The 21,632-nt window shown below is 37.4% G+C and overlaps 4 protein-coding genes across 5 annotated transcripts; 2 read left to right on the top strand and 2 right to left on the bottom strand.

Moving 5' to 3' along the window:
* Positions 1-1,546: 1,546 nt before the first annotated feature.
* On the bottom strand, positions 1,547-2,165 carry LOC106428385 (LYR motif-containing protein At3g19508). Its single transcript, XM_048781065.1, has 2 exons — positions 1,966-2,165; positions 1,547-1,881 (listed from the first exon to the last, which is right to left on the bottom strand). Exons 1-2 carry the CDS (start codon positions 2,155-2,157, stop codon positions 1,828-1,830), a joined length of 246 nt encoding a protein of 81 aa, XP_048637022.1. The 5' UTR covers positions 2,158-2,165; the 3' UTR covers positions 1,547-1,827.
* On the bottom strand, positions 1,975-5,748 carry LOC125609565 (homeobox protein HAT3.1-like). Of its 2 annotated transcripts, XM_048781063.1 has the most exons (11): positions 5,614-5,748; positions 5,347-5,515; positions 4,605-5,244; positions 4,362-4,527; positions 4,156-4,279; positions 3,956-4,068; positions 3,343-3,879; positions 2,991-3,260; positions 2,837-2,926; positions 2,543-2,745; positions 1,975-2,171 (listed from the first exon to the last, which is right to left on the bottom strand). In XM_048781063.1, exons 3-11 carry the CDS (start codon positions 5,171-5,173, stop codon positions 2,165-2,167), a joined length of 2,079 nt encoding a protein of 692 aa, XP_048637020.1. In that variant the 5' UTR covers positions 5,174-5,244; positions 5,347-5,515; positions 5,614-5,748; the 3' UTR covers positions 1,975-2,164. The 2 variants fall into 2 exon arrangements, with proteins under 2 accessions (XP_048637020.1, XP_048637021.1); XM_048781064.1 differs by lacking the exon at positions 1,975-2,171 and having other exon boundaries at positions 2,312-2,745.
* A 7,037-nt stretch (positions 5,749-12,785) lies between these two features.
* LOC125608874 lies at positions 12,786-14,876 on the top strand. Its single transcript, XM_048779435.1, has 3 exons — positions 12,786-13,329; positions 13,416-13,760; positions 13,851-14,876. Exons 1-3 carry the CDS (start codon positions 12,868-12,870, stop codon positions 14,448-14,450), a joined length of 1,407 nt encoding a protein of 468 aa, XP_048635392.1. The 5' UTR covers positions 12,786-12,867; the 3' UTR covers positions 14,451-14,876.
* Positions 14,877-18,707: 3,831 nt separating this feature from the next.
* LOC106393417 lies at positions 18,708-20,883 on the top strand. Its single transcript, XM_013834117.2, has 3 exons — positions 18,708-19,253; positions 19,416-20,288; positions 20,413-20,883. Exons 1-3 carry the CDS (start codon positions 18,708-18,710, stop codon positions 20,881-20,883), a joined length of 1,890 nt encoding a protein of 629 aa, XP_013689571.2.
* Positions 20,884-21,632: the final 749 nt, after the last annotated feature.

Below are 21,632 nucleotides of genomic sequence, written 5' to 3'. Positions count from 1 at the left end.
TATACACCGGTGATGATCTGTTGATGATGAAAGATTTTAAGTTGTCAATGGAGAAGGAATTTGACATGTCTGATCTTGGAAAGATGAGATATTTTCTAGGCATAGAAGTATTGCAGACAAGTCAGGGAATTCACTTGTCTCAGGCAAAGTATGCTATGGAGGTTCTGAGACGGTTTGAGATGGAAGATTGCAATGCAGTGCGCAACCCAATGGTGCCTGGAGGCAAGGTCGACTTGGACGAGAATGGAGAGAGGATTGATGAGACTTTCTATAAGCAAATCATAGGAAGTCTCATGTATATCACAACGACAAGGCCGGATCTGCAGTTTGCCGTAAGTTTACTAAGTCGCTACATGTCTAAACCTACAACACTGCATCTTCAAGCTGCCAAGAGGGTTCTAAGGTACTTAAGAGGCACAATGGACTATGGGATTTGGTACAAGAGAGGAGGAGCTGGAGAGCTTCAGGTGTATACGGACAGTGACTTTGCAGGCGACATCGACAGCCGGAAAAGCACATCTGGCTATGTGTTTCTTATGGATAATGCAGCTGTGGCTTGGCTATCTAAGAAGCAACCGATTGTCACACTCTCCACGACAGAGGCGGAGTATGTTGCGGCTTCAGTTTGTGCTTGTCAAGCTATCTGGTTCAAGAGAATTTTGGGAGAACTAGGCTACAATGTGGATGGAAGCACTGTCATCTTTTGTGACAATACTTCAACAATTAAGCTATCAAAGAATCCAGTCTTTCATGGAAGGTGCAAGCACATTGGGGTTCGTTTTCACTTCCTGCGTGACATGGTAAAGGATGAAGAAATACAACTGGAGCATTGTGGTTCAGAAGAGCAAGTGGCCGACATTTTCACCAAACCTTTGAAGCTGGAGGCGTTTGAAAGATTGAGAAGTCAGCTTGGAATTTGCTCAGTAACAGATAAGCTAAGTTTGGTTCACCAAGCTTAGTTTAGGGAGGGTTTGTTGGAGCAAATTAATCATGAAGTGAAGGTAACCGTTGGATTGAATAAGAGCATTACAGCCATTGGATTAGTTAAGTTTGATTTAGTCTTTGTTTCTGTTTTGTTTTCAACAAAGAGACCGAGTAATATGGCTCACGTTGTGTTACTCTGTTTCACTAGCGCAAGTTTCGTTTCCTATCTGTTTCTAGTTATTTGTAAGGCTATATTACAGCCATGTCTTTCAGTGAATCAAAGTACGTTTTTCAGCATTCTAAACAAAGAGCTTTTCTACTATTACAGTTCTGACTCTTGAGAAGCAAAAACAATCTTCAGACACACTTTGGTTTGGTTAGGTTCGTTTCATGTAACCATTTTCGAGTTCCGACAAGGACCTAAAGACTTAGGTGTGGACTAATACTCTACCGTCACAGTGTATTGTCCTTAGCTACATGATGAATCACTCGTACCCAAACAATCCCTACTCTCTCCTTCGTTATTACATCACTGCCACTTCGCTATGATGAGTTTCTTTCATTACTAAAAATGGATGATATTATTTCTTGTCAAGTAATGGGATGTTTTTGACTATAAGAATGTAAAATTATATCAATTTATTGAGGATGAAGCAAACAAACAAGAAACTACTCAAACAAGACATGACTGATTGAGCAGTCAACAAATGCCTGCAGCAAAAGTCAAGAGAAACAAAAGGAAAGAAAAAGACACATGAGCAACCTCTGTTCTTGATACAGCTATGAGACTAAGATCAAAAGTAGTATACTTGATGGTACCCATTTAACAAATCATTGAAGCCTTAGGAAAAAAACTTGTCGAAATCTCTCATGGGAATAACGTCGAACAGATGGTGTGCGTGATCATTCAAAACAAATCTCTTTCAACTTCTTGGCCGCAGATTCGTCGATTGAATACTGCAAACGGTTAGAAACTAATAAGCAACCCAAAGAGTATCTAGAATCTACGGTTCACAAAGGACAAAAAAGGAATCTATGCACCTTCTTGAGTACCCATAGTGAGTGATTATAAGCTCGTTGGAAGAGTTCATCAAGGGGTGTTTCGCTTACGTCGACGTCACGGTAGTTAACGAAATTCTCCCTCGCGTACTTGGCGTAGTATGGCCTTGTGTCCGCCGGCAAAAGCCGCACTAGCCTCAAAACGCCGCCGTATACTCTCAGCACCTTCTTCATTTCCCACTTACCTTCTGCAGCACGTTACACAATATAGGCTTTTAAGGGGCTTTTTATCATTCCATTATGGGCCCATCTTGATTAAAGACATTTAAGACCGGTTAAACTTTATTAATTCATGATCGCAAACCTGTTGTAGTAGACCATTTCTATAAATAGTAAACCGGTTTCTCTATCCATTTCTAAACAAAAAATTTCATAATCATAAATTTATAACATACAAATTCAAATTGACCTATCCAATTTTTTTTTTTTGAAGAAATATTTCTTTCTTTGGCCTCAACTTTTTCACTTTAGCATCACTGATTTTTGCAATGCTACAACTTCGAGGTCTTCAGATGCACAAGTTAATTAAAACCCTTCATGATTAAGAATCAAAATCTACCTTCTCCTTCTTTTTCTTGATCCACTACTAGTTGACTCCGATGCTCCACTCTTATTCTCTGTGACTGGTTCGGTTTGTTTGCTACTTCCAGCAACAGATGTCTCACCTTCACGTTCCTTACATGTTCTTAACTTCTCAACATCTTCCTTTGAAGACATTGTTTTGCTTGTTGAAAAACGCGTATTCCTAAACCAGTTGCTAACCTATACAGTACATAAACACAGCTTATAAGCTGAAATGAAATCAACTAAAAAAAGAGAGAAAGAAACCATTTACTAGGAGGTAACTCCTTACTTGTTTAACTGTCATCTGTAGCTCTTTGGCTAAGTTCTCCCTTGTGCTAATGTCTGGATATCGATTCTCTTGAAAAGATTCGAATAATCTCTGCATAAAAGACGAAACGTTAAGCTGTAATGCCTCGGCGTAAAGAAAACTATACTTTGTTTACCTGAGTTTTGGGATTTGTCTGTTTACATGATGCAGAGCTGCTTTTTTGGCCAGAGCAACCATTTTCTATTGGTGCTTCTGGTGGCGCTTTCAAAGTTACCTTTTTATTTTCTCTTTTCGGTTTCTGAGTAGAAGTCTGATCTTCTGCTTTGGAAGGCTGTTCCAGAGGCACGGTGTCCCCTTCATCTCCTGACTCGAAGTCTTCTTTTCCAGCTATTTTATCCCAATCCTCATCATCACTTGATGACGTAGGAACGTTCTCATATTCCTCCTGCACATATAAGATATATCAGCATAGGGTTCTGAAAAACCAAGTAGAAGATTAAGTATATAAAATGTGATAGAACACTCACATCATAGAGCTTTTTGTAGTCCAGCCTTTCAACCTTCCTCCTCCCGGGAACATCTTCACCAAACCCAGCATCTGTTGACTCTGAGATGGAAACATCTGGGAGCTTAGATTTCTTTCTTCCTGGCTTCCCACGTGGCGTAACTTCATCTTGCTGATCAGACTCATCGCCTTTGGAGGAAGTCTCACCATCATCAGAGTCTGAATCATCTGAATTTGAACTTTCTTGCATTTTATCTTCATCACGAGCTGGAGCATCAGGATCATAGTCATCATCCTCAGAATCATCAGATGGAAGGTTCATTATATCATTTGCATCTTTAAATGATCCAATCATTTCCTCAGATGCAGATTCATCAGAACTTCCATCTTCGTTCTCAGACTCATCACTGTCGTCATCACTGCCATCTTCATCACCTTCATTATCATTCAAACCATCCGGATCATACTCTTCATCCTCAGAATCATCAGAAGGAAGATCACAGTCCAGATTTTGACCTCCACCATCAGCCATTGCTGCTGCTGCCTCAGGAAATACTTTCTACACAAAGTGTCAAGTCAAGTGTCTTTTTAAAGTTTATACTTCTTTTTAACATTTAAAACATTGTCTAATATACCTCCCAACTGTCGCTGACTGAGAGCTTTGTCCCTAAAGAATCATTGAGCAACTCAAAACTATAATCTTTGCAAGCACATCCGGGGCATAACCAACTTTCATCATCCGGCGGAACTACAAAACAGACAAACAATTAATAAAAAAAACTAACAAGAACTGCTCAAAAACACAATACCAAGTACGTAAGGCAGAAGTGATTACTATCTTCTTTACGCAAAGGTGGTTGAACACAGTACTGGTGAAAGCCTCGATCACAAAACCCATCACATAGTACGATATCGTTATCAATACGTACGTCCTTGGAACCACATTTTGAACAGAATATCTGAAATCAAACAAGTGCTCCTATTAGCAAGTACTTTCTAGAGACACAAAGCTTGAGTTTGGGAATGAATATTTGGTCTTACATCCTCACTAGAGATCTCTCCATGAGAATTAAATAAAGACTCTGGAATGTTCCCTTCGGCGCAGAGTGTGTCCAGATGCTGAATAAGCTCTCTGATTTTAACCTTGCGTCGTAGAATCTCCTTCTTGGCTCGTTCAAGCTCTTTCTCTGGCCTTAGCTTTTCCGCGCTACAAAAGAACACATAATCAATATCAATCTCACACAGGACAAAGGTGAAAACAAAAACGGTTAGAAAGAGACAAACCTTGAACCTTTCCAGCCTTCCAAAGAATAAGCATCAATGAGGCTTTGCTCGTAGCTAATCCGGTTTAGAAAGTACCTAAGTTTCTTCTTGATCCTTGTGTACTCATCATCTTCTCTAACTTCTACTTTATTAATATAATTCTTCCTTTTCTTTGATTCATTTACAGGCGTAAGATTAGCATGAACAGAAGCAGCTTCTTTACATCTCTGAGCTCTCTTGTGACTTGAAGCCAGCACATTCTTTTTACCACTACCTCCTAGCTTCTTGGAACTCCGTTTGATCTCAAATTGTCCACGGCAAGGAAGACCAAGGACAAGTTCACGATGCGAGCCTGTAAATTTAGTACCAGAGCTCTTCTTTACGGTTACAGGGGTTCTTGTTTCTTGTTCTTCTTCACCAGAAACCCCATTGGCTATCATTCCCTGTCCATTACTGTTTACATCTTTCGCCGATTCCTCAAGATGTTTCATGTGACTTTCAGCCTCTGGAGTTGGAGTAACCTCTCCTCCATTAGTCTGATCCAAACCAGATCCATTACTCCTAGTTCTCCTTCTATTAGCTCTATCCATGTTTATGATGCTCCTCTCCAAGAAGATATATATACTTGATCAGATTCCTAAACCTGTCTCCAACTTATTTACTGAACAAAATAGAGATGCAAAAGAAAATAAATAAATCAGAATCGTGAAACAAAAAAGCTCATAGATCTGAATTGATATAACCAAAAACGCAATAAGCTCACAAAGAAAGATGGCAGCTTCGTAATTATTCTCTGGGATTTTGCTTAGTGTAGATTTTGAAGACAAGAAACAGATCGATGATCCTTGATTTCGCTCTGCCTAACACGATGCGCGATGGGAGGGGGAGAGAGTCGATACAATGAGCGATTCCAAGAATCCTAATCCTATAAGCTGATCCGATAACAAAACTCAGCTCTTAATTTTCCACGAAATTAAAAATAATAATTGAAAAAGAGGTAAAGCCGCGGAAATAAACGAAAAAACTTTACCCTTTGGTTCCCTCGCCCGCGAAATGTGATTTTTTTAATAACCGCGAAACGGAAGAAACTCGGTGGTGGTTGGTTGCTTGGGTGGAAGAAGAGAAGCGAGATGAGTTTGAAAAGAAAAAAAAAAGAAGCCTTTTGCACAGAAGGGGACGAACAAACGGTGCGTGTTTCATCTTATCGGGCCTCTATATTTATTAATGGGCCTGATATATTTGACTCGAATATTTAGACATGTATTCATATGCTTTGTTTTCGTTCTTGTTTTCTATGATTTCTGTATCTTTGGATCTTTTCTATTTATTTAGATTTGATTTTATTACATTGGATCAGAACACTATTTTAGTAGGCATAAACTAACAAATCTTAGACTGTTTTCTTGTACTATTAAACGCCGCTGTGCTAACAATATAGTTAACAATTAATGTATAATGCTTGATTGATTTCACACTAGCTACCAAAGCTATATATAAGTTTATATTAGATCTCTGGCCATTATATAGCATCTAGACGGTAGTTCCTTATTTCTTTTTAGGTATATACAATTTTAAATGAATGGTTATAGACGGTACTGGTTATAGATGTTTAAAAAAAACTTAAAAAGGTATAGACGTCATGACTCATGGCGCTAACGCTAATGTCTTTGTTAATTATGAAGCTATGTGTCGTGTTGCTGAAACTGTAGGACGAAATAGTATGATTAGACAGAGACATCATCGAGCATATCGACGAATGAAGATTGCATTCATTTCAAGAATCGCAATCATCGACCAATTTGGTTGTCGCGTCTAGACAAATTACATAACCATTTCGGTTTGAGAATTTAAGGCGGTGGTAACTTAGGATTCCTAATAACTGAATCCTATCACTAGTTTGTTCTTGTAAGACTGTACCACCCAAGAGAAAATGCCCAATAAATTCTCTTGTTAAGTTTCTTGGATATGGACTTCGTCCTTCTCTTTGTGCTTTGCCTTGCCACTCATGCAACTCTTGATCTCTTCTTGTATTTTTAGACATGCATATGTTTTACGTGAAAATTAATTGGATTATTTTTCTTGCTAGTATCAAAGATATCGACGCTTTAATTACTCAAGAAGAGCCGCTTAGTAGTTCAGCTAGCTGGTTTAAAAAAACGCTTTTGTTTAGTTGGATTTTAGTTCAAGTAGTTCGAATAGTGTGCTCAGAAAATATAACTATTCTGTGTGAGTATTAAATATTATATAAAGATAGATTCTAGACTTTTAACTCCTAGAAAGTTAATTGAATACCTACTTGTAATTTGTTTGGATGCCAACTTGAACTAGTTGCTGACTTGTTGGTTATCAGAATCTACAAGTCCACTATATGTTTGGCCCTTTGGGTGACCAACATGCCTTGAGTTCACACTCTTCTTGTAACTTTGATTTTAAAAAGTTTTGGGATTGATAGAATTTGATTAGTAAGACCATCTCCAATCAGAGCCGGTTCTAGTAGTTAGGTGGCTAGAAGTCAAATAAAAAATGTGGTCGGAGCCATTCGAACCTACAACCTAGAACACTTACAACACCAAGCTAAATCACTCTGATACAAAGAAATTCATGTCTAAATGCGGCCGTTTAAAATCATAATAGTTTGCGGTCGGAAGCACAAGCTTCATTAGCTTCATTCCGAGGCCGGCTCTGTCTCCAATGATATTCTATTTTTTTCTTTATAATTTACACCAAAATAGAATAATTTTATTATAGTGTAATTTTTTTTTCAATGGTGTTACTATATAATAAAGTAATTGTGTTACTTTATTATAGAGTGAACTATAGATGAATGTTACTTTTTCACTTCAAATATAAAATAAAATATGACATGTTTCTATATTCACTCTATTAACACTATTAGAACAAAAACTACTCTAGTTTAATGTAAATTATAGAGAAAAAAAGAAAATCTCATCGAAAATGTTCCTTTTTTTTTAGGTAACATCATCGGAGTTTCTCTAATACTAAAAACTAAAAATAACTGAAAAGAAGAAACAACGGTTCTTTATTTGATTATACAAGGACAACCACTTCGTCATTAAGAACGACCAATATAAATACTAGAGAGTTACACGTGGGTCTTAGTGTCCCTACCATCGAATTTATAGTACACAAATGCGTCATTAGTAGGTTTTCATCGACCAAGAGAACTTTTATACTTTTTAAATAAGCCCTACCTTAGCTGTAACCACTATCACACTGAAAAAGTTAACGCGTATGCGTTTTTTTTCTCTTCTTCGCTCGCTCGTTTGACCATTCAAAACGAATTTCAAAGACATTCACATGCAGTTTGTCTTTCTATTCTCACGCTTCAAACGTTACTAATTTTCACATTAAAAATATCTTCGGGTTATTACGTATGTATTTAGAGCATCTCCATTGTAAAACTCCATTTTTTCCTCCAAAATAGAGTAAAAGTGAAAATGGAGTAAAATTACTCCAACCCTACTCTATTTTCCACTCCATAATGGAGTGATGAACAAACAAAAAATAAATTACTCCATTTATAGAGTAAATTTCATTATGGAGTGAGATATGGAGTTGGGTTGGAGCATTTCTTACTCCATATTCACTTTTACTCCATTTTAGAGAAAAAATGGAGTAGGGATGGAGATGCCCTTATTGTTGATTATAAAACTTTTTTAAGTTCATTTACAGTTCATTCACCAGCCCGTTTCGAACAAAAATATCCAAATCGAATATTTTCTAAAATAGCTTCGGTTAAGGGGGCGAGTGGTTTTCCCGCTACCATCCGCAAACGCAGCTTTTGCGGTTGATAGCAGTTGTCGGCAGTTTGCAACAATCACTCAAATCGCTTTAAACCGCTTCAAACCGCTCTGAATCTCATAAATTCAAAAGCTGGCTCTAGCTAGCGTTTGCGGTTGCGGGAGAGTAAACTTTTTTTATTTTTTTAAAACAATATATATACAAAAGTAAAAATATTTAATTAAAAATTTAAATTGAAATTATGAAAATATTAAAATATATGCATTATATTTTAATTAATATTATAAAATTTTATAAAAAAAACAATTCAATAAATTTTCAAAAATTAAAATTATAACTTTCTAAATATAAATTTTATATTTATTATAATTTTATGATTTTTGATGTTTTTTATAATTATATTAAATGTAAATATTGTTAATTTATTATTTGACTGTTACCGCATTAGGTAGTTAACCAGTCATAAGTCACCCGCAAACGCACCAATTTTTAACCGCAATACCAGTCGTATAAATCTCTTAAAACCGCTAGAAACCGCAACCGTCCGCATCCACAAACTCTCTCAACCGCAACCGCTACGTTTGAACCAGTCAGGCCTTAACTCAAATCAGCTATAGCGCGTTCCGCTAATCCAAATCTAAAATCTCGTTCGCAATTGTAAATGATAATCAGGAGAAGATAAGATTCACCTTATTTCTTTGGATGTCAGGGATTTTTCATGTCGTTTTCGGAACCCGATAAACTTTATCAAAACTTGTAATCTTTATCATCGTTAAAGCGCCAACCGAACAAGAGGTAAAAATCAAATTACTAACCTCTGCGAGAAAAGCAAATGCAAGAAGCGGGATTGATGACACCACCAAACTCCCTCTTGAGACGTTCTTCAACCTGTACAATTATAGTCTAACAACATTACCAACGAAATGTCAAGTGACCAAATTTCGACACCGAAATATGACACTAATCATAGAAGACATGTAAGAATCGACCACAGCTTTGACATTCACAGTCTTCAAGAATCAAAGAGCATAAGATCATCTCCAATGATTTATTTTATTTTTTTCTCTAAAATAGAGTAACTCTATAATAGAGTTGAATGTTGTTCTAATGATACTCTATTTTAGAATGAAAAATAGAGTGATAAACAAAAAAATAAAAAAATTACTCTACATATAAAGTAGAAAATAGGTTTATACTATTATAAAGTAGAAATATAGTACCATTAGAATATTTTTACTCTAATTTTTATTTTTGAAGAGAAAATAGAGGAGGGTTGGAGATGTCCTAAGTTGCGACTTGCAAAACCTAACTCAGGGTCAAGGTGGAGAAAGGTGACCAACAAACTCTAGAAATAGTACTAGAAGAAGGCTGCCACCAAACCCAAGGACCATAAAAAAGAAAGCCAGAAAAGGAGATTTAAAATGAGAGAAGCGGAGTTGATAAAAAAAAAATAAAAAAATGAGAGAAGCGGAAGACAATAATCGGGTGGACATACGAAGAAGCAAAAACGAAAGGGAGAGAAGGGAGGTCACCAGCGTCGCGGTACACGCACTCATATACCTACTAGACGTCAAAATTATAACTCAATACGGTTTAAAGCTCGAGAAAAAATTGATGAGAGAGAAAGATGAGTCGAGAAAAAAAATTGATGAGAGAACTGAATATAAATTTTGTTCTTAACTAGGTGAAGGATATGAGTTCAGTCTGTTTTACAAAAGCCACCCTTAACAGTATCAACCGGTAGCACATACGAATCCGACTAATCCTGACAGTGAAGTAGCTTGACCGGAAAACCAGTCCATCAACCAGATCTTCACTTAGATCTTCTGCTAAAAATCGACCTCCAATGAAAGTATGTACTATACCATGTCCCAAAAATACTACTAGAAACATATTAAAACATCTTTATTAAACCAAGCATTTTTACACGTTTATTATCATTTATTTGTTAATTTTAGTTATACGTTTATATATATATATATATATATATATATATATATATTTACTCGTACAGCTAATGAAACATACAATATTTCTATAGAACAAGTTGCACTATGAAAAATAAACATATGCTTAAAAGTTGAAACGAATACAAATATATACTATGACATCGATCTGTATTGATTCTTAGACAACCAAGTCTGTAATGTTTAATCGTACAAACATTGAGATTGTATCAATAGTTTATTAGTGTGTTAGTATAGTTTATTAGTGTATTTTTTGGTTAAGAATATATACATCCTTCACAAGTGAACCATAATGTACTGGTACCATCAATCGGTTCAGCTGTGGTTAGGACCGAGGTGGAGTTCTAGCGTTGAGTGGATGCATGACTCGAAGTCCTATTTAACAGTAACAAACTGATCTTTGACAAAAAAAAATAGTGACCAAACTGGTAACTATCAAAATCAATCATCTAGATAGTAAAAAAACAATGAATTAATTAATCAAGAATAATATTACGGACGTTTAACCTAGAAGACTACAAAGTTCGCATCACATGGGATGAGAATGAGATATATATAAGCTCGAAATTAGTTCCTACATAATTATCTCTTGGTTGTGTTTATTACTAATGATTTAGTCCGGGAAGAAATGAAAACCTTGTTAATAACTATACGAGATACTCCACTTGTACAAGTAAAAACTCTACGAGATATCAAACAGATTACGTAACCCAAAGCACACATGAATTAATGAACCTTTTTTTTTCTTTTTGAAACTTATGAATTAATGAACTTGAATGGAATCATTCCTGCAAAATTTTAAAAGAATCAGGATGGATGTTGGAGACCCTACAATTAATTGACTATTCACAAAAATAATACTAGCACTCATTCATTTTTCCTATAGATATTCTCCACATTTAAATTTAAGTGTTTGTTGTTATCCCATTATAAAAGTAGAGGTTATGGCATTATGCACATATTGTAAACCTAACCCAAAGATACTTCAATACAAACAAAATTAATAGCTTTGGAGATATTAACTGTACATCAAACTCATAAGTCATAACTTTAATGTTGATATTGAAGCTTTAATAAGAGAAAGCTTTGGTATTGAAGTGTACAATAAGCTAGCTTATATTCACACTATACCCTAAGCATGTCGACGTGAGGAGTGTATACAATCATTACTACATTTACAGAACGAAAGTGTAGCTTGTGAAATAAATTATATAATTTTAATCGAGACATATATAAGAGGAAGAGTTGCTATCTTTACGCAATTGGCCAATGAAAACACACAGAAATGGTTGTTCTCTCTGTCGGATAAAGAAGAAGCCCTCTCCTATGACCTCTTTTTTGTTCCTTTCTCTTGAAGAAACACAGTACTCACATAATAATATATATATCCAATAGCAAAATAAATAAATTCTTCAAATATCCTCTTGTGTGTAGCGAATATATGTCATAAATATAAAATAAAATGTCATACTTGATTATAATTTTTGTTCCATTTGCAACTGGTGTACTGTTCAACAGCTGAGAAATAAAAATAAAGATGTGTATACTTTGCCATGATTCGTGTATTCTGAATTAAGCCAAGACAAAATGACTCGAGTGACCACATATAGGAGACTGCATCTTATGATATTACAATACTAATCGAGATCAATGATCTATTTTGGAACTTTAAGATGAATGATCACCTTAAAAGTATATGATCACCTTAAAAGTACAGTGAGTCACAGCCAAATTTACATGCATAAAACTGGTCGTCTATGTGGTTTAAACGATTTTTTTGTATATGCTATGCTTTTTAAGACGTACATGTAACAAATTTATGCAAATTAGAATACTTTTTGGCGTTTTAAACAATAAATTTTCAAACCCATAAAAATGAAATTTATAAAGCATTGACAGTAAACAGTTACTATACCAACCATCAGAAGAGACCAACAATTTCTGGCAAGAAACACTTATAGAAATGTTTTAAGAACAGTACAGAAGAAAGAATTTGCGAATTCATTTTTGGTCAGATAAACATTGTAAGACGAGGAGTACAAAGCGAATTTATGCAGTTTATTAAAAGAAAAAGTAACAAACATATCCCTAATTTACCGCTGCAACGTTTTTTCTTAATGCGACTGTTAAAGAAAAAAACTTCAGAAATCCAGAATCAAAAGATCATCATCCACCACTACCCTTAACGGCGCGAACGAACCTCACAAAACTCCAACACTACTGCGAGTACGGTCAAACCAGAGAACTCGCAATCTCTCTCCGTCCACGTGTCCATCATGGGTGGCCAGGTTGGAAAGAATATATCCTCTGCGCGTGTATCTTCAAACAGCGCGTGGCCTTTCCCAACTGGAGATTCCGCTAACAAACAGAGGGCAAAATAGTCATTTAACACACCGGAGATCTCTGTCTTCTCGCTTTCCCCTCTCTCTCTCTCCGTTCTTAAAATTAAACAGACTCTCTCTTTCTCCGGGTCACTTGCGAGGACTGGAAAAAAAAAAATCAAAACTTTCTCTTCTCCGAGTGCTCTTAAGCTTAAGAAGCAGAGGTTTCGAAAAATGGAGAAAAAGCAAGGATTTTTCTCTGCTCTCAGAGGTCTCTCTCCGTCGCGTTCAAGGGCAAGGTCTCGCTCAGTTAGCCCCGCTCGGTCTAGCTCTCCGATGAAAGCTCTCTCCTGGGGGAAGAAGAACTCCACCGGCGGCGGGTACTGTCTGTCTCAGCCGGAGCTTTCAATCGGGAGATCCGGAAGCTTGAGGCCTGTGATGGAAGGTCCCGATCCAGACGAAGAAGGAGGAGGAGGAGGAGGAGGAGGGAACGTAGGAGACTCGAAACGGCTCGGGTCGGGTCTAGGCCACTGGGTCAAGGGACAGCTGTCACGCGCTCCTTCCGTCGCCGCGACAGCCGTTTGTCGGAGAAATGATCTGAGGCTTCTTTTAGGAGTGATGGGAGCTCCTCTCGCTCCCATTCACGTCTCTTCCTCCGATCCTTTGCCTCATCTCAGCATCAAAAACACTCCAATCGTAAGCCTCTCTCTCTCTCAGAGGGTTTCGTTTTTGGGAAGAGTGACGTCATCGTTTCGTTTTTTTTTTTGGTTTTACCTTTGCAGGAGACATCGTCTGCTCAGTACATTCTCCAACAGTACACTGCTTCTTCTGGCGGACAGAAGCTTCAGAGCTCCGTCAAGAACGCTTATGCTATGGGGAAACTCAAGATGATCACTTCAGAGCTCGAGACTGCTTCGAGAACCGTTAGGAACCGGAACCCTTCTAAGGCTGAGAGTGGAGGGTTCGTTCTCTGGCAGATGGATCCGGACATGTGGTACGTTGAGCTCTCTGTTGGTGGTAATAAAGTTCGTGCTGGATGTAACGGGAAGCTTGTCTGGAGACACACTCCTTGGCTTGGTTCTCACTCTGCTAAAGGACCCGTTAGGCCTCTCCGCCGAGGGCTTCAGGTAAAAGATCCACACTTTTCTTGGAACTTAAGTTAGGTCGAGAGATTCAAGAGAACGATCCTTAGTGTGTGTGTTTTGTGAATGAATCAGGGGCTTGATCCGAGGACTACTGCTGCCATGTTTGCGGAGGCGAAGTGTATAGGAGAGAAGAATGTGAACGGTGAAGATTGCTTCATCCTCAAGCTATGTACTGACCCTGAAACGCTCAAGGCGAGGAGTGAAGGACCAGCTGAGATTATCAGACACGTCCTCTCCGGCTACTTTAGTCAGAAAACTGGACTCTTGGTTCACATTGAGGACTCGCATCTGACCAGGATCCAATCCAACGGTGGAGATACTGTTTTCTGGGAGACTACGTACAACTCGTCTCTTGACGATTACCGCCAGGTGGAAGGGATCATGATCGCTCACTCAGGACACTCGGTTGTGACGCTTTTCAGGTTTGGGGAAGAGGCGATGAGCCACACGAGGACTAAGATGGAAGAGAGCTGGACCATTGAGGAAGTTGCGTTTAATGTTCCTGGTTTGTCTCTGGATTGCTTTATACCGCCGGCTGATTTAAAGACCGGTTCTGGAACCGAGTACCCACAGGAGGAGAGAGGGAAGAGCAATAATGCTGTCGTGTTGTCTGCTGCTCACAGGGCTAAAGTTGCAGCCTTGGAGAATGGGAGCTTTGAAGCTAACCGCTAGGTTGATGTCTAAAGCTTATGACTAAAACAACCCTTGAAGGTAGCATTAGCTGATGATGATTCTAAAGATGGAGAAAGATTAGATGCAATGTGTTTATATGCCGGTAACTCAAGCTAACCCTTTTTAGCAAGCTTCATCGGATTAGGAATCAGGTTTATTAGCATAACGGAAGACATGGTTCAAACTGGATCCAAATGGATCTTCTTTTTTTTTTTCACTAGTCACATGATAATGGTTTGGATTTGGTTTTCAGTTTGGGTTTTTCTTTAATTCTCACCTTCAATATTTTGAGTAAGGTGAAGGCAAGAGAAGGAGAATTGCCTGCTGCTTTTACTTCTACCATTAAGTGTGTTAAATCAATTGTCTAACGACGAATCTTGATATTGTTCATCTTTCTTTTCAATCTATGGAGATATGTTTGGTTTCTTTTTTGCTTTTTCTTATCTGCTTTCTCTGCCATGATCCCATCCACTTGTAGAAGAAAGTGAAGAATATAATGTGAACAAAAGAAGAAAAGAGGCTAGAGAGAATAAATCAAATAAGGTTTCACATTCATCAAGATAATATGAACATTTTGGTGTTTTTGGAATTGAATTTATCATTAATTCAATAAGTTAATAATGTGAACATATCCTACTTGTTTGGCAAAATAATGAAAGAGTAAGATGACCCCTCTAGAGTCGAGTCCACACACACGGCCACATTTATGACAATTCACACTCTAAAATCTCATTTTCATGGTTTTAGCAATTTCATATACAAATAGTTTGTGCAATTGGTTTAACACATGCTTCCATTGAAAACCGTGTCATATTTAATGAAAGATACTTACTTCTTAAACCTTCATTAAATCCTAGAATATTTATTTTGGTGTATTTAATTGAATGCTGTGGGGATGAGTTCTTGAAAATGAAGGTGAGGGTCCATTTTGACCCTCTTTCAATTTTCGGGGACTAACTTTCTGCTTTTGGTTAAATTAATGACCTTTTTTTTTGTTTTTTCAGATCACAACTGTCTACGTTTTCCTTCTTTTCATTTCTCACTTTTTTATAATTAGTATAAGTAATTTATGTAATGTATATTTATTAGTGTTTTCAGTATTTGACAAGTAGGATTGTTGAATTGAAATATATGATTCATGATTGTTATCCTTTTGTAGTGGGCACATCATGTTCCAAAATTCGCAATCCCTTCGCTTATAAGATATGCCCTTTTCTTATCTTTTGGTAAAAAGTTAGAAACATATGTTTTGTATAAAGTTAGGAAAAAGTCACGGATAAAGTCTAATATTTTAGCGCTTCTGTTGATTTTTTTTTTCATCTGACATTTTAAATACTTTGGGTGTTAGCATTTGACATTTTGAATCTTGGGTGGTAGGATTATTATTTAAATAGTGGTTTGTGAACCTTTTGCTACTAAAAAGGGATATAACATCGAATTGGTTAGTGGACATACGCATTTATACAATATATTCACATTTACAAGAACAATGATGTATTTCACTGACTTCTTTTCTCTCTTTTTTTGAACATTTAGTATTTCACTGACTTGGAAAAATTTAGAATATATAGTTTGGATCATAATACACATTGTCGTTAGTTTTGATACGTACTTACAGATAGCATGTGCTCGAATCACAAATAATCTTGGACATTTGTTATAACATCATCATAAATATTCCAATAGTGTTAAAAGTTAGAATTGAGCAAAATATTCATTAAAGTTGATTCAATCCGAATTAAACGGTGGATCATGGATACCACCAAAATCCCCAATAGTTACTCCATGACCACCTCTATTAAAAGTTACCACTCTCATGTTTTGAATTTGAACCTTTTAACAAAGTAGTTTTTACTTTGTAATAAACACTTTTAAAAAGCTAATAATATATGATCCAAATGTTCACATAGACCGAAACTTAGAGGTCATTGCATCATTAAATGATAGCTAGACAACATACTGTATATTCCAACTTTTACTTGTACTATCAAAATATAAAAGATAACGTTCTTATTTGATCAAAAAAAAAAAAGATAACGTTCTTAAATCTTGCAAAATACTAGTTAACTATTAATATGCTGTCTGTAAACCTAGCGACATATATACAAGGGACAAAGTCATAACTATTTTATGGATTAAGAAACGATAAACTATAATACTTGTACCATGTAATTTGATTTGATTTCAATAAAATCAAAAAGGTTTCAAGAGAATAATCAAATGAACGACCTCCATTCTCACAACTAATGAGAACAGCTGTTCATATATATAAATAATTTATTTGATTGTATAATAAATAAAAATGTATAGCTCAACCGGTATGAGATAGTGTTATACCATTGCCGGAGTGAAGTTCAAAATTGGTTGAAAGAATGACAATTTAGCTTTCCGGAGTAGCAACGGTGTATCAAAGATTGGTTCTACTCGTGTCAAGAACACCGACATCCGAGGAAACAAGGTTAAGCCCACATTTTACGGGGCTATCGACAATGTTTGAGAACGGGAATTGGCTATCTGAGGATTATGGAATAGACGAGCGGTGGCTGATGCGAAGCTCGTTTATGATATTTGAATCTAGATAAATTTTGGTTGAAATCGAGATTGTATTCTCGTTTATCGGGTTTTTAAATTTAGGGAAGTTTACTAGAATGTTACATATTTTAGGTGTATTGACTAGAATGATACAGATCTTTTTTTTATTACTAGAATATTTTCGATACCAAGCGTACCCTTTTTTTACGTTATGAGAAAAAACGTATTTACGAGAATGTCATTACTTTTCGCTGCCACGTAGGCAAAAAACCGGCGCCACGGAGGAATTCACGTCCGTATTTTCATTAAGTCAGCTGTTAAGCGATAGATTTGTAGTTACGGCCGATTTATCTTTACGTTACGGCTGACTTAATACATACGACTGACTTAAGTGAAAGTGGCTGACTTAAAACTATAAGTCAGCTTGCCAATACAACTGATTTACAGAAATCCGGCTGAGTTATGTGACCACGGCTGACTTAATGATACAAATGACGGCTGACTTATACATCGGCGGTTTGATTTCTGGAAAATTTGGCTGAGTCGTGGTTAAGAAACGGCTGAGAAACTTTTTTTCAGCTGAGTAAAGGAACATGGATGGGCTGGGTTATTGAAGCCACGGCTGAGTTATGGGATGCTGTTACGACTGGGTTTGTATTAGTCAGCCGTTAAAGCATGGATAAACAGTAAACTCAGCTGCTTTGCGGCTGACGTATGAGCGAAAGATTAATTACTAGAATGTTCTCGTTTGATGGCTGATTTACGTAACGATACGGCTGACATATGGTTGTTCATCCTTATTGCGGCTGACTTACTGTCAAAAGATTAATTACTAGAATGTTTCCATGTATCGGCTGACAAAGTGTAAAATGATGGCTGACTTATTTTGGCTGAGTTACTGATTTGTTTGTCGGCTGATTAACCGATGTTCCATGTCATCTGCCATGTCATCAACTCGGATTTGACATGTCATCACTAACGGTCGCCCAATTTACAACTGAGTTACGAGACCTTTCAGTTGTCTTCTTCATCTTATTTTTGAATGATTACACAGCCTTTCTTTTCTTCTTCATCATCTCAGTTATCTATCCTCTTCATCTTTCTCATATGGTAATGGATCCCGTTATTATTGTTTCCGGTAAATGGATTATGAAAAAACGATATGTATTCAACGTCGACAGTAGAGGGTGTAGAGTTCTTCATTTAGGTGAGAAAACTAAACTTGAAGATTTCACAAAGTCTGTCATCGACGATTACGGTTTGAATGATTTGAAGGTTCATATTCTGCTTAGCTACATGTTTTCGAATAAAACATTGAAAACAATGGCGCACAACACTCCACCAGTTTACGTGTCCAACACTCGACAATTGCAATGTTTTCTAAGCTTAAAGAAAAGCGAACAACTACGTCTCTGTGTGGAGATTACAGAGAAAAAGGATGACAGCTCAGACGTAGAAGCTTCAGAAGAAGAAGCTTCAGAAGAAGAAGCTTCAGAAGAAGAAGACGCTTCAGAAGAAGACGCTTCAGAAGAAGAAGCTTTAGAAGAAGAAGCTTTAGAAGTTGAGTCTATAGAGAATGGGAGTTACGATGGTTGCAGTTTGGAGGATGAACAAGATGAAATTGAGAATGACTGCTTTAGTAACGTTGAAATACACGACGTAGCCGGAGAAGATGAAATAGGCAAAGAAAACGAAGAAGATGATGAATTTGAAAGTCGATTTGATATGTTCGATGACTCGGACGGTGCGTCATCTGAAGATGATAACTTCAGCACATACGGTGAGTCTCCTATCGAAGAAGACGAAGATTCACCAACGCTACCTTCCAAGAAGAGATATCAGAACTTCTTGATGAGCGAATCTAAAGGGAATCTGGAGGTTTTGAAGTTGGAGATGTCGTCGTTAGACCTTGCGGTAGGACAACGATACTTGACTAAAAAGCATTTGAAGAGACGACTGAAACTTTTTACAGTGAGGCATCAATTTGATTTTGATGTAGAAATATCAAACCTGACAACATACGTTGTTAAGTGTTGGGTTGATGGATGTACATGGAGAGTTCGTGCATCTACCGAAGGATTGTCCCCGCAGTTTTATATTCGTATTTACGACTCGGATCATGCATGTTCTGTAACTGAGCGTTCTAATCGATCTCGAAATGCAACACCGGATATTTTAGGAGAGTTGTACAAGAACTTTCTCGGCGACGTTGGTCCGGCCGTTCGCCCTGAGAGTGTCGGAATAGCTATCACTAAGCAGTTTGGTGTAAAGGTAATTATGTTAAAACGGCTGAGTTATGGTAGAGTATAGGCTGGGTTATTTTATGTTAGAAATGGCTGAGTTACAAAACTATGGTTGAGTTATGTTTACGTTGTGACCGTCTTAATGATATGATGTGGCTGAGTTATGTAAATTGTTTTTTCATGTGAGCAGATGGAATATTGGAAATCACACCGGACGCTTAAATGTGCAAGGGAAATCGATGAGGGCACACCTGAGTGTGGTTTTGAACTCTTGCCTTCTTACTTATACATGATAAGAAGGGCAAATCCGAATACAGTTACGCGTCTTCAAATCGATGAGCTTGGAAGATTCATGTATGTGTTTCTTGCGTTTGGTGCGAGCGTTAATGGGTTTCCTTTCATGCGCAAAGTTGTTGTCGTCGACGGTACGTTTCTTAATGGTAAATATAAAGGGACGCTACTCACAGCACTAGCTCAGGATGGTAACTTTCAGATTTTTCCAATAGCCTTCGCAGTGGTTGACACTGAAAATGATGATTCGTGGAATTGGTTTTTTACGCAACTAAAAGTGTTGATTCCTGACCAGGAGGGTCTTGCGATAATATCAGATAGGCATAACTCGATAGGGAAAGCAATTACAAATGTGTATCCGTTAGCTGCTCGTGGAATATGCACCTATCATTTGTATAAAAACATATTGGGACGGTACAAAGGAAAAGATGTATTTCGGCTGGTGAAGAAAGCGGCGAGATGTTTTAGAATGTCTGACTTTGATATGATTTTCGAGGAGATTGAAGCACTTAATCCTGATCTCCACGGCTACCTCGAAAGAGCTGATGTCAGACTGTGGACACGTGTTTATTTCCCGGGCGAGAGGTACAATTTGATGACTACGAACATAGCGGAATCAATGAACAGAGCATTATCGCATGCTAGAGGTCTTAACATTGTTCGAATATTGGAATCGATACGGGTTATGATGACCAGATGGTTTGCTGAACGAAGAGTGGATGCCAGATCGCAGTCAACCACACTCACGCGCGGTGTGGAGAAACTATTACAAGTAAGTCAGTCGTAACAGTAAAATAAGTCAGTCTTTAAATCTAATAAGTCAGTCGTTATATTGCATAAGCCAGCTTTATAAATAATAAGTAAGCCGTTTCACGAATATTGGGTTTTGTTAATAGGGACGTGTAAGTGCCTCCCGGGATTGGACGGTTCAAAGGATTGATGACCATCACACTGAAGTTAAATATGGCGCTGCTGGCGAGTCTTTGAATGTTGTTAATTTGGTTGAGCGAAAGTGCACATGTCGGCGTTTCGATGTCGAGAAAATACCATGTGTACACGCAATCGCAGCTGCAGAGGAAAGAAATGTTTCTCGTATATCACTGTGCAGTCCTTACTATAAAAGCACTTATTTAGCTAGCGCATACGCTGAATCGGTCATGCCGGTTGACTCAGCGCTACCTGTTCCAGATAACGTGGCTAACGTACAGTGCTTTCCACCGTTTATTCGTCAACAACCGGGAAGACCTAAAAAAAATAGGATGAAATCTGCTTTAGAAGTTGCACTTGCAAACAAACGTCCTAGGAAAGAGCACATATGTTCTCGTTGCAGTCAAAGTGGACATAATGCGAGAACTTGTCCGATATAAGCAATTGCTTTTCATGTTGTTTTGAATACGGCTGGGTTTTGTGTTGTAATACGGCTGGGTTTTGTGTTGTAATACGGCTGGGTTTTATTTTCATTGATTTGCACAACGGCTGGTTTATTATTTGTAATACGGCTGGGTTTTGTGTTGTAATACGGCTGGGTTTTTTTGTATTGTGGTTGGGTTTTTATTTTCATTGATTTGCCCGCTTCCCATTACTCAAGAGAGACACAGACATCGAAAAACGAAATGTCCGTACTTAATTGCCCTACGTTACGTAATAGCCCCTACGTAATTATTGATTATAAAGTGGAATACGAAAGTAGCGAATTAAATTAAGAGAAATTAATCTTCATTGGCTGAGATAATGTTACTCACACGCCTAATAATTGTCGTGATTTCTAATGTCAGCTCTTTTATTCAAACGCAGTTGAAAAAAACTTCCCCGCTAGAAACACGAAACGTCGCGAAGTCAACTAAGGCTGAGTTATTGTAATACACGGCTGAGTTATGGATTAAATTCCCGCTCAAAATAAGAAATAAGAAACGCCGCGATACGAAACTACAACCGTTAACTGCAGATAAATAAGGTACTTCTCAAACAATTACACATCTTCAACTCTCTATCTTTTACACAACTGTCCTCTCAGAGAAAATGGAATATTTCCCTCTGCTTGAATTGCCTGAAGATCTTCAGGCAATGGTGGTTGAACGTGTGGCCCGTAACTCCTTCCAAGATCTCTACCGCCTCA

This window comes from Brassica napus, chromosome A5 (assembly GCF_020379485.1).
Source record: "Brassica napus cultivar Da-Ae chromosome A5, Da-Ae, whole genome shotgun sequence".
Classification (NCBI taxonomy): domain Eukaryota; kingdom Viridiplantae; phylum Streptophyta; class Magnoliopsida; order Brassicales; family Brassicaceae; genus Brassica; species Brassica napus.
This window is presented reverse-complemented; position numbering and strand designations above follow the sequence as displayed.